This window comes from Bacillus rossius (assembly GCF_032445375.1).
Source record: "Bacillus rossius redtenbacheri isolate Brsri chromosome 4 unlocalized genomic scaffold, Brsri_v3 Brsri_v3_scf4_2, whole genome shotgun sequence".
Classification (NCBI taxonomy): Eukaryota; Metazoa; Arthropoda; class Insecta; order Phasmatodea; family Bacillidae; genus Bacillus; species Bacillus rossius.
In genome coordinates, this window is record NW_026962011.1 from 24825695 (window position 1) to 24852388 (window position 26694).

The 26694-nt window shown below is 35.9% G+C and overlaps 1 protein-coding gene and 1 non-coding gene across 3 annotated transcripts; both read right to left on the reverse strand.

The window, feature by feature from the left end:
* Positions 1 to 26694, reverse strand: LOC134542486 (large ribosomal subunit protein eL33). 2 transcript variants are annotated; one of them, XM_063386813.1, is made up of 4 exons: positions 26591 to 26694; positions 17960 to 18252; positions 15662 to 15820; positions 1 to 91 (listed from the first exon to the last, which is right to left on the reverse strand). In XM_063386813.1, the coding sequence occupies exons 2-4, from the start codon at positions 18230 to 18232 to the stop codon at positions 68 to 70; spliced, it is 456 nt and encodes a 151-aa protein (XP_063242883.1). In that variant the 5' UTR covers positions 18233 to 18252; positions 26591 to 26694; the 3' UTR covers positions 1 to 67. The 2 variants fall into 2 exon arrangements, with proteins under 2 accessions (XP_063242883.1, XP_063242884.1); XM_063386814.1 differs by having other exon boundaries at positions 26408 to 26615.
* On the reverse strand, positions 24956 to 25075 carry LOC134542524 (small nucleolar RNA SNORA16B/SNORA16A family). The gene has a single exon (XR_010076810.1). It is a non-coding gene; the product is annotated as a small nucleolar RNA SNORA16B/SNORA16A family (small nucleolar RNA).

Here is a 26694-nt window from a genome sequence, read left to right on the forward strand (position 1 = left end):
TTTTCACTTGTACCAAATGAATAATTTTATTGACAACTTTACAGTGGAAAGAGTGAACGAGTTATGTTCATATCCTCGAAGGATACAGCATCTGAAAGAAAGAAAAAAAGCAAGTCAATTGCTGAGAACTTTACTCTCCACAACATACATCAAATACACAATGTTATGCGTAATGACTACTTAGGTTTCCATTTCTAAAATTTTACAACTCCTGTAAATATTACATACATATGCAAAATACATACCACACTATTTATAAACCAGACTGTTATTTAGTTCATCTTAGTTTTAATTATATAACTCTAGTTCCTACAATAGGGTGCCTTGAAAAACAAAGACTTGCCTGACTTCTCTCGGTGTCTTGTAAGTTTTCATACAAAAAACTTCAAAAGTTTATATGAAAAACAGCAATATTAATTTTCATGCCACTATTAACAAACAAATTTCCTTCACGATTTAACACCATACCTGCCAACTTTCCAAACTCCTCACCAGTAAAACTTTACAATATGATAAATTTTAGTGTAAACTGGACGCGATAATTTTTCGCTCAATTGGTTGATGTACTTCAAGCACATTTCTCCTATTGAGACCCATTTCCTTACACTATAAACGAAACCCAATTAACTTATTTACAATAAATATTAAAAACCAGATGTAAAGCAAGCAAAGTGATTAAATAGTAACACAATAATAGGTCTTGCCTTCCCTGCTGCAACTCATCCCATACAGTAACAACAATCAGGTATGTTTTAACATTTGAATCATTGCTACCATCTGTAGCAACAGAAAATGGCCGAGCTTACAAACACTTAATTACATTATTTGTTTCTTGATGTGCCATTTCTTGAATGATTGCATTTGTCTTTGTACGCCCGCAACCATACTTTTTGGCCACTTCCGAATCGGGAAACATTTTTTTGAAAAATGCCCCGGCGTGGTCCGCAACGCTAATTGCGAAATTGTGCTCTACAAGGAAACTCGTAAAGTAACATTCTGCTCTTGTCACTTCTACTTCAGAACGCTTTGCAAAGAAACTGTCAACTTTTGAACTGCTTGCGCTGACTTTCACGTTTTCGATATGTTTTTCACGATTAACGTGGTTATAAACATTGTTTCTGCCGCCATGGGAAATGTTTATATCACATCTACAAACACAGCAAAACACAAACTTCTCTCCTTTGTTAGATTTTAAGATGCACGGAAATTCATTGGTATACTCTTTTCTGAAAGTCTGAAAATACGATTTCTTGCGTTTTCCACTCATGTTAAAAATTATTCAATGCACAACGCACGTAACATCAGAACATAACCTTAACATCCCACAACAAACTGGGAGGTAAAGACATAATGACAAAACGCAAAGATACACGTACCAAGACAAAGTGTTCAATTTATACATACTTCAGCGCCACCTACAAGTACAATGCGATTAGCAGTCATCTTTTTTATCGTTCACTTGACGCATCTCTACTGCGTGATCTGTGGCCTTGTAAAAAACGTAAACAAAACATAAATGTTGCTTTGCCCAAAAATAAATTTCAAAAAAACGTAAAATTTGTGTCCTTTCCAGTAAGAACGTAAACATTGTGCCAAAACCGTAAATTTTACGGCTAAAACGTTAAAGTTGGCAGGTATGTAACACTAACATAACTTTGCGTTAAGGATTCTCCAATGCCTCGGAAAAAATGTTTAACTAGCAATAAAAAGCTGGAAAATATGTTTAAAGTCTTTACACCACTCTCCATGACATGAACACACATGGAATTATGCCTCACATGCCATATTGTGCACAAAAGGAAAAGAAACAACTCAGCTCAAATATAAGGCACTACAGGATTGTAACATGGAAAGAATGAACCCAATACAATATGCATGATGTGTGTGTAACTATTTCATTCATGACCTAAACTATATTTTCCTGACTATTCCAGGTTTCCCACCTGTATAATTTTATAAAATCTAACCCTTCAAACTCCTATGTCGAACCAGGTTCATCATCCTTAATTTCCTGTTACAATTTCTTGTTAAGCCTGGCTCTCCTGTCTTTCAAATCACATTGCATAGAACTATGTCATATGATGCAAGGAATTTAAAGAGCTTCATTTGCCAAAGAGTTGCAACAGGAATTTTAAAGATTGTAAACCTGGCCAAAATAGTAGTTCAAATGGTTAAATTTGTTTTTTATTAACAAATTTGTAATTTCATTCCATTCAATGTAGGAGTTCATTATCTCTGTACCTACCAAAATACCTTGTGTGTTCACGTTTCTGCAAACCAGAAACTCTTTAATAATCAAATATATGATGCAATCAAAAAATAAGGACTAAAATATACTGAAGAAAATTACAATAATACCCTTAAAAACACAGTTTGTTCTCCAATCCTGTTATCTCTCTGTAGCAGAGTGGTAAAGTTCAAGGCATACAGGAAAAAGAGTAAGGACAGTTTAATTCAAAAACAGCAGATGGGATTTTTTTAATTGAACATATTAATGCATTATAAATGCTATAATACTTCTGTTGGCTTAGTTATTCTATATAAGTTAGGGCATTGGCTCTTGGTTTTTACTTTATACAAAAGTAAAACATAAAAACACAATAGAAGTGACAATATATATATTGTATATATAAATAATTAATTCTATATCCTATATACCATGAAATACTTTTTCAGCTAAATCTGGTAACAATGCTGATAATAATTAATAATAAATAAATATAAATTAAAAGACCATTCTTCAGGTGTACACAAGACATGTTGATTTTTGTCGTCTTCCATTACAGTAGAACCCCGATTTTGCGAACACGGATATAATGAAAACAGCGATTTAACGTGAAGGTTTTTAGGAACCATCAAAAAACACCAATTTATTAAAAAATACACTCTGTGGTGTCAGTAATAGAATGGAGGTACTATGTATATATTAATATGTGCCTTTGCATCATCTGTCCGAATACGAAAAAAAAAAAAAAAAAAAAAAAAATTGTTCAAATTGCTTAAAAACTCCAGGCGCTGTAACTGAATTGCGTAGGTGCGTGCCATTGCGCGCGCCTGGATAGATAAGACTGTCCGCGACACATGACGTCATGAAGGGTTTCTTTGTCTGCATCGCCCTCCCCCTCTCCTAACCCTGGCTTGACTCACCAAGTTATCTTCCAATCACGCCTGCATAGTAACCGTGCTAGCCAATAATCACACGTTTCCAAATATTCCCTTTCCCATCCTCCAGGTTTTTTCAACTCGTGACCACGTCACACCAATACACCATTATCATTATTCTCTAGAGGTGTAAAATTAACGAAAAAAAGCGTACCCGTATGTATTCGTCACTATAACAATTAGTACTCGTTACTATCGTATCACGTTACGTTATGTTGCAGCAACGAATCAAGTCGTATTGCGTACAGTATGACGTCGCGTAAATAATAATAAATAGAATATAAACAATTAACAATATTTGATGATTAACAGTTTTTGTTATCCAAGAAACAATTAAATCTCATTAGAGCGGCTTTTTTATATTATCTTTTTAAGATAAGAACAAAAAAAAACATGAAAATACGCGATAATAAAAAACAAAAACATACATATTTCTAATTTGTAAACAATACTTTCTTACATTGTTTCTGTTCCAATCTCATACTTTGTCTACGCACACAATACCTTTAATAAACAGTAAAAAATTTGACGACAAATTTCAAAATTATACTTTACTTAATAAACAAACATTATTCTTTGTAACGCAAATTCATCGAATATGCGCACGCATGCGTAAAACATACGAAAAATGCGAGTAATGAGATGCAGCCGTGTGTAACGTTTCGTTACTAGATGATGCACCAGTTACTCAGTACCGAATACATACGGTTTGCTAGAGCTCTATTATTCTCAGTAAGAGCTTTGTGCGTGGTGTTTAGTTTTTGGAATACGTTTTTTATAAGTGCTGCGCAGCTCAGCGAACAAAGAGAGCCAGCCGGCGGCTACGCCGCGCCGTAACAGCAGCTGACAGAGTACAATAACCTTTCTCCGCGTACGGCGCGCTATTGACGGTAAATTTCCATCAATATGCGGGCATTTTTTAAAAATTATTTACTGTGACGCAATGTGTATGTAGCTCGTATTTGTTATAAACGCTGCAGGTTGCGACTGTATTTTAATAAACTTTAACGTATTTCTAACACTTTACATATTTTTAAACTTTTTTTATTTTATGCCTCATTTTTCACGATTTCTGAAAATCTGTATGTACGACCGAGATGTACGTATGAGCGAGATCAAAAACGTTGAAGATGGAAAGTTGACAAAGTCTGAGATAGCACGGCAGCACAAGATATCAGCGTCGACCCTGTCTACGATATGGAAACGTAGGGACGCAATTATGAGTGCGGGGGTCATTGAAAATCGGTAAATCGGATTTAACGAAACATCGATTCAGAGTAAACGTTTTCGGTAACCATAGCACTTCGTTAAAACTGGGTTCTACTGTATTCTCATGAGACTATAAAAGCCAGTTCTTAATAGGCAATTTGCCACTTTTGACTAAAAAATTGGCTAGATCAAATCAATTATGCAAAGAAACAAGATTAAATGGTTTTATTTTTTATGAATTTGGTTTATTCATAAGATAGCCTTTATCATTAAACAAATATGACACTTAAATGATTGAAAATATTTATTTCAACACAAATTTATAGTCTCTTCTTCTTGAGCTTATCTAGATTCAGTACCAATCTGTGATTACTTGTGGTATAGTCCATTTTCATTTGATTTGAATGCACTCCCTACTGTATACGATCAAGCTTAAATTTTTTTATCAACTTTGATAAATCATTTAGTTAACATTGGCAATAATAACGTTATCAGTGTTAAGTGTTTTGATAGGTCTCACTGATGTAATGCTGTTTGCTTGTATCAGATACTGGAACTCAGTCAAGATGATGAAGAGTGTTTTTCTATAACACATGTCCCGAACAGTTTAAGTAACCCTCAAATAAAGATGAGGGCTAAGAATAGGCTGCTGGGTCTTTGCTCTGCGAGCATACAAAATGACAGGCTAAAATGGAACCTGCCATAGAGTGTAGCTCGCTTTACAAACAATTGACAAACTCTCCAGACAACACACGACTGTACCAAAATAACTACTGTCCATGACAGCTGTACACACAAAAAGACAAAAACATTATATGCACATAACTTTAACAAGGAAGTAACTACAGATCACCCAGCCTGCACAAGGTAACATTGGCTATAAAATTCTTAAAGCTGTACCAGAGAAATGAACTGACCCACGAAAGCTGATGGATCAGTAATAGGGACTCTGACAGATTTACGAGCTTTCAAATGAAGACAAGAGCACTATAGCTTCTGTCCTCGAGTGCAACAGCTCGCTTACACATCACAACCTCACAAAAATGAACCTTTTAAAATGGTAAGGAAGTCATTTATTTATTTTCAATCTTCAAAGGCAAGGGCATACAGAAAGCTACGCTATGTTCGCGATGTTCACTGCGCCAGGTGGCCAGACAGATCAGCCTAGATCGCAATGTCGGAGACATGCATGCCGTGGGATTCCAGTGATGATAATATTCTGCTGGCTCTTGCAGTATGTAAACGTAAAAAGAAATGGGTTCATAAAGCCAATTCAAAAAGAACATTTGGAGAATTTCTTCATTTGATTTAAGCCGGTGTGAGGATGAAGCCAAATAAATATATGGATTATTTCAAAATAAATATAACTCATTTGATAGCATTTTATTTCTCATCAAGAATAAAATTGAGAAGAAAACTTTAAAACAATGTAAATTCAAAGTTTTTACCCCAAAAAAATTTGTGGTTCACCATTTTTTGGGAATCCTAATAAGAAATCTTACAAAGTCTCAAATACAGCCTTTTAAATAAATAACATTAACTTTATTAAAAATAAAAGAATGAACACAGAACAGTAAAGATACACACGAAAAAGATTGTGATCATATAACAGGACATGTGCCCAAACAGTTTAAGTAACTCTCAAATAAAGTTGAGGGCTACGAATAGGATGCTGGGTCTTTGCTCTGCGAGCATTCAAAATGACAGGTCAACATGGAACCTGCCATAGAGTGCAGCTCGCTTTACACTTTACTAAATAGTGTTGACACCACCTCTCCTTACAACACAAGACTGGTCACAAGACATGGCATTTGTCTGTAGGATTCCCCCCCTGAAGGGGACAAGGGCAAACCCCCCCCCCCCCCCCAAGGATCTTCACACATGGTGCCAGCATTTAAAAACTTGGGTGTTAGATTACACAATTTAATTCCATGGATTCAATTGATTAACTAGGGAAAACTTTAGACAAAATTCGAAGACTACACAATTCAAAATAAAATTTGTATTCAAATGATTGGTTTAATTTCAATAAGTGCCACGACACAAGTAATAAAAACAATTAATAATACCTTAAACATGAACCAGCAAATAAATAAACCCTGCTAATGAACATTAATAACATACATATTTTCACTCAACATAGTAGATGCAACAATTATGGTATATTAATACACTTCTCTCTTACTACAGCTGGCTTTCCAATATTTGAATTATGTATTGGTTTCCTTCGAACACAACTGTCATTGCATTTTGCTAATGATGCTACACTTTTAGATTTTAGTCACCGTTGATGTCACATTCAAAACAATAAGCACGTATGCATCTCACCACAAAACCTAGTAACTTTGATGGTCTTTACCTCTTTTCTGTGGGTGCACTATATACACAACATTACTTAATTTTTGTCAATTTAAAATGTTAACTTTCCAGAGTGCAGTTACCACCTCCCTCCAATCTATTACAGTAAACTTCAGATAGTACGGTATTCAGTGGCCCAGAAATGAGTAATAGTCCCGCACTAGCGAGGAATGTATAGATGTATCGACTTAGGCCAACTTAGCAAACTTAAGCTTAAAACCTATAATTTTCACCTAATACAGAAAACACCTTTACAGTAAGCAGTTTAAGTGGTAATTAGATGCGCTATGAATGGCCCGGGATTAATCGGGAACATTCAGCATGATTTGGGATTGCTCAGAAATGAAGCTCCTAGGGTTTCTCCAGCAGAACTCGGCATTCGACAGCATATTTAGTTTTGGCATATATTGGTACACCAATCCCTCACTTAGCAAGTCTTCAAAATTACGTGAATCTTGAATAGCATGCCTGTAAATTTCAGTTAGCACAAAATTGTTACAGAAAAAAAAAAGTCCGACATAAAGACACAAAGTTTGCTTCAACTCGGTAAAAAGACGTACTATGGCATAGTAAGCTATAAGAGGGGGAAGAAATGCACGCACAGGCCTGACTATGCTGTCGGCTGTTGTAAAAACATCAGCTGTGGCAAGTTCAGTTGCGGCTATGGAGTGTAAAAGACAAAATGTTTTTATGCCCGCGTGTATGCCACCAGGCTGTACTGTTGTTGCCCGGCCATGGACCAGGCCGTGATGAACTTCAGTCTAGCCAGTGGCAGGGAACTAGCACGCACAAACACAAATCAATGTCTGCCCATTCGTCTGCCAGTAACTGTACATGTGCAAGTACAGTACAACCCGGTTATAACATTCCCGTTTTTAACATTTTCCCGCCTATAACACCATAATTTCATGGTCCCGTCATTTCTCCATTTATCACAATGCTTTAATTTCCCACCTGTAACAATATTAAAATTTCTACATTCCCGCCTTTAACGTTCAAATTTGCTTTAATAACTGCCACAATTTTCAGTATCCCTTCCTTCAAAGTCATAATTTAGATCGAAACCATAGCTAGAAAATACAGCACGCATATACAAACAACAGATGTTTACATTTGTGTAGTTCACCATAGACGTGGTACACGCACTCAACAACTTGCACCGGATCGACTATCAATATGGCGTCCTGTTCGCACACGTTAGCCTATGACTTGTTCCGTTATACTTATGATGCACATTTTGTGCACTGGTACATGGTCGGAAACAGTGCTATAACGCCCCCAAGCTAACAATGTATCCCGTGAGGGGAAGTGTCGTGACACCTCCTCCAGTCCCCTCCCTGAGTAAAACACTACAGGCGGGAGCGGTACACTCAGTGAAAACTGTTGTGGACCTACGTCAATAACACAGCCACTAAATTAGCTGATTTCACGTTTCGTTTCACCTATTTCCTACATATTCAATGTTGGCACTTCCTTTCGATAGGCATAAAAGTTTTGAACTGTACGTCGAACAACACACAAATCAAAATCATCCAGAACAATTTTTTTACGGCTTGTCTTCCGTTGTTTGCCCGGTGTACATACACGTGTATCTGTTAGTTTTGCTATGCTCATTTCCTTACGTATTTTGCATATTGTTCCTACAGATTTTCCAGTCGCAGCTGCAGCTCGTTTTGTAGCATTTTCGATGGGATAAGCGTGTTTTCCAGCAAGCTTCTCTGCATCAAAATATGAAATAACATTTCCTATAATTTCACGTGCTTGACTATGAATAGTCGGACGCGTTATTCTAGATGATGTCATTATTTTATAACGTTTTTAATGCATATATTCCACTCGATAGTTGATAACGCAAACAGCAACCTTAAATTCCAATTCGCGAACTCACACCTAAACCACGCCTGATGAACTGACGTGTTCACTTGTCACGCATCGCTGACTGTACTTGGCGATAGCCGGCTTACCACCTGCTGCTCGTCACCGATTGGCCAGGTCAGCTACTTACTCTGTCTCTCTCGCGCGCGACCGCATTCTTTTGAAATACATTGTTATCTTGGCCGAGTTATACTGTATTCTATGGTACTGGTTTTTGTTTCAAAGGTTTAACACCTTGAGATGGTTAAATGTTCTATGGATATATTCACGGCTTTTGTTTGTGGTTAACCTTTACCGTAATTATTATTTTTCACTTACTTATTGTAGTCACGGTCGTATTTAATTAAAATATGCAGTATTGAAATTTTATTCAGGTTATTGTACGGCTAATATGGCCGATAAATATAAACGAAAATCATATTCTGTAGCTGAAAAAATTCAGTTTATTAACTAGTGGACAGGAAACCCAACAAAACGTGTGTTGTGATTGCAAAAGAGTTGAATATTTCTGTTTCGACTCTGAACTGTATCGTACAAAACTTTTTTTTTTTTTTTTTAGCATATTATTAGGTATTATCTATAAATAAAATTAACCAATTTTCCACTCTATTGCTATACTTAGTGTATTACTCCTGTATTTTGTGTTGTTTTACCTATACTCTTTAAATTAATCAATCCACACGTACGTTATACAAAGTGAAGTTGTAATTTTATGATTTCCTGCTTATAACATTTTTTTAAGTTGGTCCCTTGGAGAATGTTATAACAGGGTTGTACTGTACATGCAGTTGGAATCATGGCTTCCAAGTGATAGCGCAATGCAACATGTTTTAAGTATTCGAGACAAAACTAGAAGTATTATGGCATGCAGAATGTCATGAAGGCCACACTTATGTTGGTCACACTTTAGTTTTAAGCAAGAAAACTGTTCACACAATCATACAAAATCAAATAAGGACTATATCAAACATTTATATAAGTCTGATGCTGTTGGTTGTATTAGCGGAAATATATTTGACATTAGAACCAGAACATAAATGAACAGATGATTCACACGGAAAAGGTTGTTAAATGAATGGTGCAATAAAAAAAAATCTCGGTTCTGACAGGATTGGTGTGAACCAAGTGGTGATATGCGAATAAGCACTTTACTTTTGGAAAAATTAAAATATAAATATAGTGGAAAGGTAAGTGACAAGTATTCAACGGTACATTTATAAAGATTAATGGTGTAACATATTTATCATTTAGTGATATTCTAAGCATTTATATTACATAAAAAATATATACCTACACAATTTGGAGCACATTAAGTAAATTAGCCTTACTATTTATGGGGACTAATGCTTCAGAATACGCAATTTCAAATAACACGAAAATGTTCAGGAACGCTTTAGTTGTGGTAAGTGGTGTACCAAAATGTTTAGCATTTATGTTCCTGCTAAACACCATTGTATAAATACAAGTAGGCTTTAAGCGATTGGCGGAGATATTGTATGCTGGATTATCAGATTTATACTATATTAAATCTCTATATTAATTTTACTATCTGTACCAGAATCCTGAACTAGCCCATGATATTTACTAATGGGTCAGATAGGAACTCTGGTTATTTTACGAGCTAACAAATGAAGACAGACCAATTTAGTTTCTGTCTTTGAGTGGAGCTCGAAATATTAAAAAAAAAATGTAGAGTCAATCATTTTTATAGTAAAAATTTTGAAATTTACTACTGCACTTATTTTAAAGACAAAAGTCATAATTTGCTAAAGTTTATACCAACAAGTCCACGGAATTTCTTTGTTTAAAAATTGTCTAGCAAAATTTCAGTTTTCAGTAAAAGGCTAGAATATAAAACAATATAATGTAAATATTCATAATACATTTTAACACTTACCAACTATGTATGAACTACTTATGTCTGGCAATTTTTAAAACCACAACATAAAATGCTCTACCATATCAATAGAAAAAAAAAGTTTTGTGTTTATGTAAGTGAAATATGGTATGGTTAACCCGGATAAACAGCACCTGGATTATCTGGGGTCTACTGTATATTGTTAAGGCCAAGAAATAATTTTATTGTATTGTATGTGTGTGTCTGTCTATATAAAACGACTGTTTAATGAAATTTTTTGCATGTCTCTTTGTTTACAATTGATTAACAAACATTATAAACTCCCAGCCCAGGGAAGTGACTGAAGTCCATGTATCTCGTTGATGGCCACCATATCAAATTAAGTCTAAGTTTCTTAACTAAAGAGGCTCAGACATTGATATAATTTGCTTGTTGCATACTTTCCTGATGGCGCAATTTTAATGAAAATTTAAATACTCAAAATAAAAATACAGTAGAATCCCGCTGATGCGACCCCTCACGGTTTACGGAAAAACGGACTTATAAACGGAATGGTCGCAATAGAGAATTTGGAGTGTCACCGCATCGTCGGATACATACACGGGAATGCCACTCGGGCAGTGTCTAGCCGAGCTCGGCGCGTCCACTATCGCACGAAAAGTCGCTGTGGTAGCTTCTGAGAGAGTGTAAGAAACTTGTCCGGCCAGGCTGGCGGTAGCGGCGGCTTGACGTCATACGTGACTTGACGCCTATCTCTCCATCCCCTGCTGATTCTTCAAGGCTCATCCCTCCCAGAGCCACAAACCATGTAAAAACAGCCCCCCCCCCCCCCCCTTCACAACTAACATTTCAACACATTCCCTCTAGTGGTGCACCGATATGACTTTACCGATTACCGATTATGAGAGCAATTATCGGCAGATACCGATTCAGTTACCAATTATAATAAACAATTTTTTTTAAGTGTAATAATGCACACAAAATTTTTTATTCCCATGTGAATTTAATAACAAGATTAGGTAAAATTGAGAATACAGTTATAATAACAGTATAAAAATATATAAAATACACTATTTAGTCATTGCAAAGTGTAAATTAAATTAACTTCTATTTATATTTGTTATTGTAAACAACTTGAACTACAGTCTAATAATTGTAATTTACATTAGGTAAGTTTTTGTTGCGGAAAACTAGCATTATTATTGACTATCACATAAGGTTGCATCGAGAAATTACAGTTTAGCAATGTAAACATGTTGCTTTATTTTGTTCACTTGAGTGTATAGAAAAATGTTTCCACACTTCACATTTTTTCTCCCTACTCGCCATCTCACTATAATTTATATAATAATGACTCAAAACCAATTCTAGCAAATGTGATTTTATTTATGTTGACTAAATATATAAAATTATAAATACGTTTTCACATTTCACGTCTCAAACAAATAACACAACGGATAATGTTACCAAAGACACCCATAACGAGTTGGTTAAATGCAGTGATAAACTCTAGAAGGTATCGGGACCACGATTTTTGAACATCTACGACTCGAAAAGATCGATTGTCATAGAATCGACTGCAACTGCTTGTGGTATTTTGATTGTGTGCCATCTATTTTACGTCTCTGGCTAATAGGTAATGTGCAAGGCCACTAGACAAAAGATAAAAAAAAAAAGACGAAACGTAAATAAACGTGAAGGAAAAATGTGTTTATTATTGTTCGAGGCAATGAGATTTATTAAACTTAACGAAATATCTGTAATCATGATATGACGGAGTTTGATGAATTTTGTAATATATACAAATATTACCATATTTCGTCCTAAAATGTGTAACAAAATATTACACAGTAAAAACCTACTTAATTACGCCGGGACGTAGATAATCGGCAAAGTAATCGTTAAGATAATCGCCGATTACGATTAATCGGTAAGTACCCATAATCACTGATTACGATTCATCGGTATCGGCATCGGTGCACCACTAATTCCCTCCCTTAATTCAACCTTCTGCGTGAGAAACTGTCAGCATCCTCCTCCCCTCCCACACTGCGTGCGACAAAAGCCAGGTTGTACAGTCCATTCTCGGTAAAATAAATATTTTTATGGGCTCATACGACTGTCCTTCGCCGTTAATAAATACTTTATAAGTTTTTATGATACAATTTGTTTATTAGTCACACAGCAGTTTCTGCTGAAAAATCACTAATACCTTGAATTTTATTGAATAGAAAAATTTAGCAGGGCCGTAAATATACAGTAGAATTCCGCTGATGCGACCCCACACGGTTGCCGAAAAAACCGACTTATAAACGGAATGGTCGCAATAGAGAATTCGGGGTGTCACCGCATCGTCGGATACATCGTGTAAATGCCGCTCGGGCAGTGTCTAGCCGAGCTCGGCGCATCCACTATCGCACGAAAAGCCGTCTCAGCTGTCATGTTATCTTACCCGCCCGCACAAAAAGCCACCGTGATAGCTTACCTTCTGCGTGAGAAACTGTCAGCATCCTCCTCCCCTCCCACACCGCGTGCGGCAAAAGCCAGGTTGTATAGTCCATTCTCGGTAAAATAAATATTTTTATGGGCTTATACGACTGTCCTTCGCCATTAATAAATACTTTATAAGTTTTTATGATACAATTTGTTTATTAGTCACACAGCAGTTTCTGCTGAAAAATCACTAATACCTTGAATTTTATTGAATAGAAAAATTTAGCAGGGCCGTAAATATACAGTAGAATTCCGCTGATGCGACCCCACACGGTTGCCGAAAAAACCGACTTATAAACGGAATGGTCGCAATAGAGAATTCGGGGTGTCACCGCATCGTCGGATACATCGTGTAAATGCCGCTCGGGCAGTGTCTAGCCGAGCTCGGCGCATCCACTATCGCACGAAAAGCCGTCTCAGCTGTCATGTTATCTTACCCGCCCGCACAAAAAGCCACCGTGATAGCTTACCTTCTGCGTGAGAAACTGTCAGCATCCTCCTCCCCTCCCACACCGCGTGCGGCAAAAGCCAGGTTGTATAGTCCATTCTCGGTAAAATAAATATTTTTATGGGCTTATACGACTGTCCTTCGCCATTAATAAATACTTTATAAGTTTTTATGATACAATTTGTTTATTAGTCACACAGCAGTTTCTGCTGAAAAATCACTAATACCTCAAATTTTATTGAATAGAAAAATTTAGCAGGGCCGTAAATATATTTATTTTACTGCATAGTTACTTTTCCGTCTGCATTCCAACATGTTTTTTCCTTTCCTTTTTTTTTACGCTGTGAAGGGACGTGGAAAAGATAAGTTCTTGAGCTGTCAAAATAAACATCGCTGACGGCAAGGTCGGGAACGCATCCTGTCGGTCTGTCACTGTGATTATCTACTCCAAAAACATGTCACAGCATTTCAGGATAGCATTGTTCTTATATCTTTCGTTTATGCAGAATGTTTTCTACCTGATCCACACAAGTTCCTTCGCCACGTTTTGAACGGAAATATCCACCAGCCGGCTAGCATAGCTGAACTCGCGTGACGCGAGTTCACTTAGCGCAAGTATTTATCGGAACCCATTGTTCGGGGTATGCAAGTCCACACATTTTTTTTTGTTTAGCTGCACATGAGTGAAGTCAGCGATGTTATAGAAAAATAGCCAAGAACTAAACACCTGGCGACGTCACATCACACTAACCAGTCACAAGACAAAGGCACGGGACGGCAATAAACGCGCACGTAGATGTTATCAGGTGATGCGCGCAGATTACCGGTATTGGCTAGCGTGGCCAGTCTAGAGGAGTGATATCTATTTTTATCAGTCTTTTGTATGCCTGCCTGCTTGCAGTACAGTGCTCGCCAAAATAAACGTGAACACAAAGCGCCCAACAAAGTGTAACAGACATGTATTCCAGCCGATTTTACTCAAATTTTCGACTTTCTCTGCTCAAATTTTTCACGGTTTCTCAAAAAACGGTCCTATAAACGGAATGGACGCATCAGAGGGGGGTCGCATCGGCGGGATTCTACTGTATTTATTTTACTGCACAGTTACTTTTCCGTCTGCATTCCAACATGTTTTTTTTCTTCCTTTTTTTACGCTGTGAAGGGCAGTGGAAAAGATAATTGCTTGAGCTGTCAAAATAAACATAGCTGACGGCAAGGTCGGAAGCGCATTCTGTCTGTCGCTGTGATTATCTACTCCAAAAACATGTCACAGCATATCAGGATAGCATTGTTCTTATATCTTTCGTTTATAGCCAAATTTTTTCTACCTGATCCACACAAGTTTCTTAGCCACATTTTGAACGAAAATAACCACCAGCCGGCTAGCATAGCAGAACTCGCGTGACGTGAATTCACTTGCGCGAGTATTTATCGGAACCCATTGTTCGGGGTATGCGAGTCTGAGGTGTATAGCATAATTCCACACATTTTTTTTTGTTTAGCTGCGCATGTGCGAAGTCAGCGATGTTATAGAAAAATAGCCGAGAACCAAACACCTGACGACGTTGTCAATACAGTGAACACAGCTTTGTGTGTCCAGTGACACCTGAGATGCAGCTGGCAAGATCACACTAACCAATTGCAAGACACAGGCACGGGACTGGGACGGCAATAGACGCGCGCGTAGATGCTATCAGGTGATGCGCGCGTAGATGCTATCAGGTGATGCGCGCAGTTTACCGGTATTGGCTAGGGTGGACAGTCTGGAGGGGTGGTATCTATTTTTATCAGTCTTTTGTATGCCTGCCTGCTTACAGTACAGCGCTCGCTAAGATAAACGTGAACACATAGCGCCCAACAAAGTGTAACAGATTTGTTTTTCAGCAGATTTTACTCAAATTTTCAACTTTCTCTGCTCAAATTTTTCACGGTTTCTCAAAAAACGGTTGTATAAACGGAATGGACGCATCAGAGGGGGGTCGCATCGGCGGGATTCTACTGTATGGGGATGGGGGTAAGATCATAACTTTGCATTTGTACTCTTTAAAATATACTAATGTTAATACTTCCACTTGGTGGTGGTGGTGGTGGTGGTGGTGGTGGTGGTGGTGGTGGTGGTGGGGGGGAAGTCTGACCATATAAAAAACTCAATAGTAAAGCAACAAACTGTAGCAATTCATCATAAAGTAGCATTAGAGGTTACGTGCTTCCAGAATGACAAGCAGAAAGCAGACCCAAATGGAAGTCTGTGTACTTACTATCCTGATGCGGTGACCCATTGCTTTAGCCGGCAGGTTCTTCTTGAACTTTGCCCTCACTGATCCACGGCAGCCATGAGGCCTGGTCACCTTGCCCCAGATTGCACGCACATGTGACTTCTTGCCCCTCTTCCCGGGCACGGAGGTCTTGTTCTTAGCCTGCAAACACCATACAACTCCATCATACACATCCAGCCAGCCACTACTACATAAAAGTAATATCAATGTCTGTGAAAAAGATACACGGTAAAAACTTTAGCCAGAAAACACATGTAATAGAAAAAGGAAATTACAACCCCACCCCCTTCTAAATGCTTAGCTATCTGAGATTGTAACCTACACACAACAAATGAATTACATGACAAAATGTAAAAATAAAATGGCTAGGAAAATGAGCACAGTACATCCTCTATTACCGAACAGGTTATGTTCCCAGAAATTGTCTGTTAATTAAACCACATTTCTTCGTAAGGAAAAATGTTAATGTCCTGGGTTACATTCAAAGACCTTCCAAAAATACCTGCTTTTATTGACTATCAATGCGTAATAATATCCTGATTATACGACTGACATTTAAGAAATGCAACCCAGTATGTAATGAATGGCAGAAAATCTTATCAACATGCGAGCAAAAACTTAAAACTTTACTGTTGGCATGTGACTTGCTGGGCAACTTGGATAAAGCAAGCGTGAAGTTTGTGAAGAGATTAGTCCCGCCCTGACCTTGTCAAGAGCGAGGGTGAGAGAAAGAACAAGAGGAAGTGAGAAGTGCATGAAGTGGCTGTTTCCTCTTACATGCCTCTGATGGAGGGGCAGCAGGACAAGTATTACAAAACATATTATTAAAGCCTAAACTTGACAAAACGTTAGTTACATAGAATTAAATATGTAAAAATTTTTTTTCACGGAACACAACGAACTATAAAAACTTAAATCTTTTTACTTCCCGTAAAAACACGTGAATACTCAAAGTCCATACAACAAAGTACTAATGGCTGGCCACAAAACTGTTTGGAATAGAACGAATGGCTTGTGCACATCACTGTTTGGTCAAGTGGGTGAATGACTTGCACAGATTCAGTTTTCACAACAGGACGCATGAACTCGAAGCGATGAGTTAGCTGGGTCAGGGATTTCCCATTGCTACCTGAGCAGACTAGATTATGATAATCAGCCAGCCACCAAGTGTTCGGCATGGACAGTACACAAGTTAGCCAATAATGTTTACGTCTAAGATGGTGTGTGTGTGTGTGTGTGTGGGGGGGGGGGGGGGAGGACAAGTATGGGTCATGTGATAATAAAACAAGGTAGTTAAAAGAGGGCTCTACAAATCCCAGTAATCAGGTCGTCATGCCAAGATACAACTATCCAGAGGTTTTGAAGACATCAGAATAACTTTTTGTACAAAAACGGTGGGTGCGCATTTGTTTCATTTGTGGTGTGCAGCAAAACATGAGCTCATATATAAAACACAGGTTGTCAGTCCCCCCCATGACATACTCACTCACTGCGAATACAGCACCAGTATGCCCCAAACCCCTAGCAACACTGCACATAAGGAGGTAGAAAACTTGGTAACTGTGGTGTCCCAGGCCAATCAGTATAAAATCAATAGTTTTGATCACCAATATTTTACATCAGAAACAAGCCATATGTAATCCATACTAGGTGAACACCTAGGGATGACCCATTGTATCTCTTGCAATTTTGCCATTTTCTTTTTCTCGCAATAAAACCAGTGTGGATTTTTTTCCATTTCTAATTCAGAGGTCTTTCATATCATTACCCATAGCATTACCTAGTTGATTCCGAGCTCAGACCATACGTCCTCAAAAAAATGACTCTCTTTTAACATTTATTTTTGAAATGGACACAGAACAAGGTGATGCAATTTATGCAAGGCAAAAAAGATTTTTTTTTTTTACCTTGCTTTAAAAACCACAGATCTTTAGTGACTGACCCTTCAAGCATCTGCATTCTTTAGCAGCATTTTTGATATGATTTTTTTAAAACATAATACTACAAGGTTTCACTAAATATTATTGTACTACCTAAATAAATTCACACTAGAGACAACCGAAACAATTTAACAAATACATTTTCTTATTTTTTTTGTCCTTTACTGCAGGAGAGAAAAAAAAAATATTGAGATGAAAATCTTTTAAAATACTGATGAAAAAAGCAGCCTGCTCATAGCTTGGTAAGTCCCATAAACAGTATCCCAGTTCTGAGTCTAACACGTAAGGGTGATAACTTGATAGGATCGTCACCGTGTGCCCATCTAGACGGAACAGTCACCTTGTAGACGTATACGCAGCGCTTGCCGACGTAGAACCAGCTGTCCTGCTTGGAGACACAGCCCTCCAACTTGAGCAGTGCAGTGTTTTCGTGCTGGTTGCGCTGCCCTCGCTTGTAGCCTGTGAACACCGCCTTGGCGTACAGCCGGCCGTGACGCTTCAGGTAGCGCCTCTTCGCAGGCTCTGGTTCCGTTGCTTTCTCCACCGGGGGCTTCTTCTCCTTCTTCTTCTTGTCCGCCTTTACCTTGGGGGGCGCTTTCTCTGCATCAGCCATGGCTGAGTGTTACCTGCACACTGCACCATACATACACCCCCATTTATTACCTATACTAAGGAATTGAGACAATCTTAATTCCAGGCAATAGTACAGTTATGGAGAGCTAGTAGCAGAACAAACAAATATAATTAGGTATACTGTCGTGTACTGGCTGTGTTTATTTGCATAAATGTAGAAAAAGTTGTCATTTAATTTCAAAAATATTTTTGTAATCCATACAATGTTTCCCTTTTATTTTATGTAAATACTATTTTATAAAGAGCTATTGCTATTTACTTTTAACACATGCCACATATTGTATCATTAACAAATTTATGACACTATTTTTTTGTAAATAAAGGAAAAGTTATGGTTAGCTTAGATGTTACATATGGATATGGTGATAAGAAAACAAAAAAATATAATTACCCAAAATAATTGGCCAATATTTTTTAACTCTCAAGCTAGCATTTATCAATCTCCAGCATACTGTTGCAAACTAAAGGGACCCATATATACATAAAAATTACAAAAAACCATGGTTCACACATAATTACTTCAATTTCCTAATCTCACCAGTGAATATATACATTTAAATACACATTATATATCATCAAAATACAATAAAACTACCATAGATAACACACAGAATTGATTATTAAACTTTTTCCACATAATATGCGGTTTTCTCTGTCATAATTCCAACAATACACAGCAATATATATATATATATATATATATATATATATATATATATATGTATATATATTTGATTGTGGTCTTAATATACAGTTGGTTGTATCCCTTACTTGTAATTAATATTTGTGAAAAAAATTAATTAAGGCATCAACAGCACATTAATTTATGAAAATGTACTGGTTTTAAAGTATTAAGGTAAGGTAAGTGCCCCGGTACTCGTCACTGCTCCAATGGTCGTCACTAGCAACTTCAAATGTAAATAATAGTGAAGTAGCTCAATATATCGCCAACTTAAATATTGACAAAAATTTGGTCGACGTTCTAGCTGAAATTACCACAATAGTTTTCGGAACAAACACTATTTTCAATCAAAAAAAGTCCGTGCACATTTTTACTTCTAATTCTGTAATTTTTCATGTTTATTCGTGATGTTTTGTGCTGAATGTGTTAGTTAAATGTTCTTGAAGAGGTGAAAGTGTTTATTTAAAAAAATTCGTTTTCTTTGTATGATTTAGTTAGGGTGACGAAAACTGGATCAATAAAAACCTTGTATTGCTAGTGTTCGTCATACCTGACGAGCACTGGTACATTTAATATTTTATTTAAAGTTGTGCTAAGTTACACCCTAAAGTTCTTAAATAATATTGGTTCTTTGTTGTTAATAGACAAAGTACGTTATTACGATCAGATCCAGTAGTCGTCACCTATGACGACTTCCGATGCATGTGTATGACGACTTCTGGGTCGGAAATTACTTTACTTTATTGATTGCAAAAATTGTGTAGGCATTGTTGTTTACATTAATTTAGGGGTCATTCGATATATATTTTGACATTAATAAGTAAACTAAACATTGTAATGTGTCTCGTTCTTTAATTACAGGGCAAAATGCCAAAACGGAAAATATTGTTGTATGAAGAGTCAGCCATGGAAGCTGCTCTTAAAGATGTAGCGAATGGTACGAGTATAAAATGAGCAGCGGAAAAAAATAGTGTGCCAAGGAACACATTGTCCGATAAACACAAAGGCAAATTGCCCTTGGGTAGGAAGATGGGCGGGCCCTGATTCATTTTTATATTTTACTTGTGATACCGCATAACATGCTATGTTATGTTGCAGCAACGAATTGAGTCGTATTGCGTACGCGTACAGTATGACGTCGCACAAATAATAATAAATATAATATAAACAATTAACAATATTTGATAATTAAACAGTTTTTGTTAACCAAGAAACAATTAAATCTCATTAGAGCGGCTTTATTATATCTCTTTTAAGATAAGAACAAAAAAAAACGTGAAAATACGCGATAGTGAAAAACAAAAACATACATATTTCTAATTTGTAAAAAAACACTTTGTTACGTTGTTTCTGTTCCAATCTCAAACTTTGTCTACACACATAATACCTTTAATAAACAGTAAAAAAACTTAGACGAGGAATTTCCAAATTATACTTTATTAATAAACAAACATCGTTCTTTGTATCGTAAATTCATTGAATATGCGCGCGCATGCGTAAAATATACGAGAAATGCGAGTAACAAAATGCAGCCGTGTGTAACGTTTCGTTACTCGTTACTAGACGGCACACCCGTTACTCAGTAACGAATACATTCGGTTTGCTACAGCTCTATGTGCTGTCCCTCTTTGTTCCGTGAGTGCTGTAAGTAAATTCAAAATTTAATGAGGATTATTCATTATATTACTGAACGATCTTTATGAAATGCCATTTTGATGTTTAAAATATAGTACCAAATAAAATTTGAAGCCCAAATAGTACAATACTATCATTCTGGATCCATGAATTAAAACTAATGCAGCCGAAATCGCACATGACGACTACTGGCACAAACATGTGACGAACACTGGCAAACACGAAAATTTGCATGACGACTACTGGCTCGAAATCACACTTTTTTCAAAATTATAAATCTACAAAAATAATTTGTGTTTATCGAAGAGTGTTGGATAGCATTGTAGAGTAAAGTTTGAGGTTAAAAACAAACATGTAGGGGCAGTAATACACCTACAAGGTTATGTACACAATTTTTTTTTTATAAAACTCTTCTTAGCATGACGACTACTGGTACATCTACCTTACTACATAGTATTAAATATTACAAATGATTTGTAAACAAGTTATTGTTTACGAGTTTTCTCATTCTTGAAAAACCTTTTGTATTCTCAGGGGGATTCCCATGTGTGCAGGAACCACAATTACAGAACATTAACAATGTATTTATAATTATACAGAACTATGAATATGTCTTGCACCTTGGGTAATGCTCACCTGACAAGTGTTCTGTCAGGAAGCGACCATATGGTGAACTTTACTGTAGGCCATGGTTTGAGCACGGCAACTGAGTGAAAAGCTGCCGCACCTTCGATCAGGCCAGCCACCGACATTATCACTCCTACTTCAGAGTAATGTCAAGTCTGATTCTGCAGACTATGTATTCATGTAAAAGGTATAGCAATTGTTTCAATTGGCACAACTTCATTCTGTCATGTCCTTGGAGCAAATGCAACTGGGTATATGCTAGATGCAGATTAAATGCAGGTTTGTTGCATTTTGTGAGACTGTGTATTATGTAGACGCAATTGACATTAGTAAAAATACTATTATGGCCTTCACTGTTTCCAGGATTATCCAAAAATTTTATAAAATAAATATAATTTTTTAACAAAAGTTTTATATTACAAATTACTTTGACAACACATAGCTTCATTTTGGTTTTGAGTAAGAACTAGAAACCAACTAAAAAGGGTTGATTTATCTATGTGACCCTGCTTCCATCGATTGCCATTTGGGAAAGTGCACATCCTATCCCAAGAAAAAGGTGGTAAAAACATTTAAAAAAAAAGTTTTTGAGGAAAACTTGGTTGAAAAAGTAACTTTCCACCAATGAATGTCAGTTGATAGATGTATCTTGGGGATATCAGAAAACTCAACTCCAGACTTTATTGATTTGTTTACTGAAAATATCTGTTTTGGTCAGACATGATTCATTGCCAAACAACAATGCTTGTTCACGAACAATACTAAGGAAAACTCCAAATACTGATGTTCTAAAGCCATTCCTATAAAATACCAACCAAAAATTTGTAATTTTAAACCGGATCTTCTTAGATTTTTATGAAAATTACAGGAATCATTTCCCCTAATCAAACAAATAAGAAAATTATTTTAAAACTTTTTACCTAATTGTGTTTGTGTAATTAATTTTCAAAGTATTGATAAATAATTTTGTGGCTTACCTATACATTTTCAATCTCAAATAGATCTCTGTATAAGACTTAGAGAGCTGTTAGACCCCTCATTTTAAAGATCAACCAACACGGCTTACTTTGATATGCTACTTGCATATGTTGGGTGAAATTTTTTTAAAAATACATAAAATTTTAGAGTGAGATCTCAATGGAATCATAAGTTACAGTAAAACCTAAGAGGTTATGTTTAATAGTACTGGATTATAATTTTTGATTTGGTGTTTTTACAGGTTGATAAGAGTAGGTTCTGAGTTGTAAATCCAATTATATACATAAGGATTAGGGTGCTGCCTTGTCATTGTTTTTATTACCGTACACTTACAAAGCGAGCCTATTCAGACTTGTTATAGTGAGGTTAGTATTGCTAGAAGCTTCATTAAAAATACTGCAAGATATTTTTAACGTTTGCTTCGGAATTAGAATGTAGTGTAGCAACCAGTTCCCACAACTCCATTTTGAGGCCCGAATAGTTCCAATGTTCACCAAAGATTACAGAAGTTCGCAGCTCGCACGAGCAATTTATAAGCGAATAAAAACATGCATAAAAGATGTCCATATAGTCTTTCAGACAGAGAAATGAGAGAATAGTCAAGCAAATTTAAAATACTGTAAAATCATGTAAATGGTTGGTTAGGCCAGGATAGTTACATCTTAAATTGGTAATTCCTACATAACCATTAAAAATAATGGTAAAAATGTAGTGTACGGATTAGCGTCAAATTTTTTTTTTAAAAATCTGAAATAACTTTCATTATATGCTCTTTTACGTCCTCTTTTCATTACAGCCTGCGGAGATAAGAAATTCAAATTACTTTGGGAGATATCACAGTTTTTATTTTGCAATACAAGCCCTATGTAATCATTCGACGGCCGACATTTTATATTTTGCCGTGTGTGCGTGAATGCCTAAATAACAGAAATTTTCCATTAGGTATGGTTAGTTACATTATAAATACTTCAAAATAAACGGAAATTAAAAATAATATCAATTAATTTTACTTGTATTGTTTTAAGTATTTATAATGTAACTGACCTGACCTAACAAAACGGGACAAAGGTAGATTAGGTCAGGTCAGCTACATTATAAATACTTTGAAACTGAACGGACATTAAAAAAAATAAAATTAATTTAATGGTTGTTTAGTTTTACAGTATTTATAATGCAGCTGACCTGACCTAACAAACCGGGACAAAGAATGAACAGTAGGAACTCACGTAATTTTCTTTTTACATGATATAGTCGTTCAACTACGTCGCGGAAAAAAAAATCATACTTGTAAACAAGCAACAATGGTGAACGCGGGAAGCCTACGATTCACTCATCCTTCTGGACATACCCGAATACTCACGTTGGCAAGCCTTCTTTCAACAGACGAGAGAGGCAAACGCCCGATCGTGCATCTTGATTTTTTTTTGTAAATAAATATACAACTCATGTTAACTAATGGTCAATTAGTTTATGTTAGCTACATTATAAATACTTTAAAACATTGTGGACGGTTGATTTGGTTAGGATAGCTACATTAAAAATACTGTGAAATCATGTAAACGGTTTCCCAGCGCTGGATAGCTACATATTAAAAAGTTATTTGCTAAGCAACCATAAAATGATTTTACAGTTTTTTTAATGTAGCTATACTTACCTAATATAACCAACCATTCACAATGTTTTAAAGTATTTAAAATTACTTATTGCTAATTTTAAGAATGACATCTTATAAGTTAAACCCGCGCATTTGGAGAATAAATGCCCACTCATTCCCCCCCCCCCCCCCAAATAAATACATCTGTTGCGGTACAAAAAAAAAAAAAAAAAAAAGCAAGCATGAACTTGGGGTCGGGTTTGACTCTCTTGTCTGTGACTTGCCAACGTGAGTATTCGGGTATGTCCAGAAGGATGAGTGTATCGTAGGCTTCACGCTTACCGCCGCATGAGTGCACAGGATGAAAATTAAAAAATTTGATATCTTCAAAAGTATTTGGAATTTCTTATCTCCGCCGGGTTGAATGAAAAGAGGAAGTTATTAAAGAGCACAGAATAAAGGTATTTTCGGAACTTTATTTTTTTTTAACAAATATCGCCCAAATATGAAAATTAAAAAATTCCACATCTCCTAACAATTTCTTATCTCCGCAGGCTGTAATGAAAAGAGGACGTAAAAGAGCATATAATGAAAGTTATTTCAGATTTTTAAAATTTTTTTGACGCTAATCCGTACACTACATACTTACCAAAATAATTTACAGTATTTTTAAGATAGGTTACCTAACCTAATCAACCACTCAAGATTTGACTAAGTTCTCCAAAACATAAACACTGGAAAGCAAAAAGTGGCATTGGCCACTTTAATGCACAGGTATTGTAATGTAAGTTATAAGCTGTGGTGGTTTTAAATTTCTAAAAACATTTCTAAAAACCCAAAATTTTGACCTTCCCACATTGAATTTTTTTTACTTGACATGTTTTACAATAATTTCTCTTTGTGAAACTTAGTAGTTCACCATTTAAATGAGTGATTAGGTTAAGTTACATATAACTAATGTGATATTGCAAAAATTGCCAGTTAGGTTAGGTATTTAAAAAATACTTTATAGTGGTTATTAACCAATGATGGATTATATTGGTTGGTTTGTTACAATTTTCCATAGAAAACACACACATACATTCTAAAGTGAACAACAGTTGGGTAATGCAACTGGCAAAAAATATTTATTATTAGTACAATGTTATTTCAAATGATACCTGGTAACATAAATGTCTTGCACCTTGGGTAATGCTCACTTGACAATGTTATGTCAGAAAGCGACCATAAAGTGAACTTTTACTGTAGGCCATGGTTTGAGCACGACAGTTGTATGAAAAACAGCCACACCTTCGATCAGGCCAGTTGCTGACTAAAATTACCAAATGCATAGCCTAGCTTTAAGTTATACTGTACATGCACATAGGTTGATTTCAAAGGAGGTTCGCTAATGCTACGTGTTGAGGAAATGATAATAGGGTTAAATTAGAGGCCATGTGTAGTGTGTGAAAATCATGTTTTCCATTTTTTCTTTTCATTCTAAAAAGCTCCGACTTCCGATTATTACCTAAAATATTTCTTAGTTACTCAGGAACTACCAATTAAAGATGTGGCTATCCTGACCTAAACAGTTCACATGATTTTGTAGGATTTTAAATGTCACCATACTAATGCAACCAACTGCCCATAATAGCTTCAAGTATATTTACGTCGCTAACGTAACCTACCAATTGTTTGTTACTACGTGATTCAAAACACTACAAATATAATGAAAAAAAAAAAAAAAAAAAACAAAAAAAAAAACACACACCATAATATTAACTGGGTACTTTTATAATAAAACACTACCTCCGTTGACAACGTTCTCCAAAATAAACAGAAACCTGAATGGGTAAACAATAAATGGAAACAGCACAGTTCATGCTCAGGTATTGTAATGTAAGTTGAAATTGTAATTTCTCATACACTATTATGTATTTATTAATACTGTTTTCAGGGTAAATACAGGAACGTCTCTAGTATTGGAAAATGGTATTTTCATAATTTTATCCACCAAAAAAGTCAGTAGAACTACATTCATATTGATTTGGAAATAACGTTTGATTTTCTGAAAAGCTAGAACTAGAAATTTACCTTTCCACAACATTGTGGAACAGGCCTTGGTTATTAAGTCACAAATGGTTAGGATTATATATTATAAATACCGCTAAATTATGTGCTCAATTCGAAAAAATTCTTTAAAATTGCGCGTACAATAGGTTAGGAAATACAATTAAAAACGTTTTTACTATAATAGAGGTTATAGAATTTTTGTCACTAATGTAGACATATTTTCACAGGATTTCACGTACATACTTAACCGAACATACCATTCACACGATTTAACTATTTTAAACGTAGCTACTTATCCAAACCAATACTTGTAAAACATTTCGAAAAAAAAAGCATAATGGATATTTTTTGATTTGAGGTTCTCCATCAGAATAAGTATCAATGGAGTGTCATTTAAATTATATAAAACATTCTCATGCAGAATTGTACATCCCGTGTGGAAAAGTATAAACACGTGTTCTACGAAAACGTTTCCACACATTTACAGCAAAACAATTAACTCAAACCCAAACCCAGAAAGATTTTAAGCCGCAAGTTACCCAAGTAATATTTTATATTGCATATAAAATAAACATATTAATACTTACAAATAGATGACTAATACAAATGACCAAGCGTGAAGACAATTTAATCCACGGTCATCTGTTATTTAACATGAGAAAATAACCTGTAAACCTGGCAACGAAAAGTGCCAAATTACACTTCCACAGAATATGAAAGTATTTTTTAGCCATCATAACCTATTACACGAGTTTCTATAAAATACTTACAGCACAACCCAAGATGTTAACCGAAAAACTGCATGAGAGGTTTATATTTTCAAAATGGAGGCTTAAAAAATATCTATGACACAGAGTAGAAACTACAAGACATG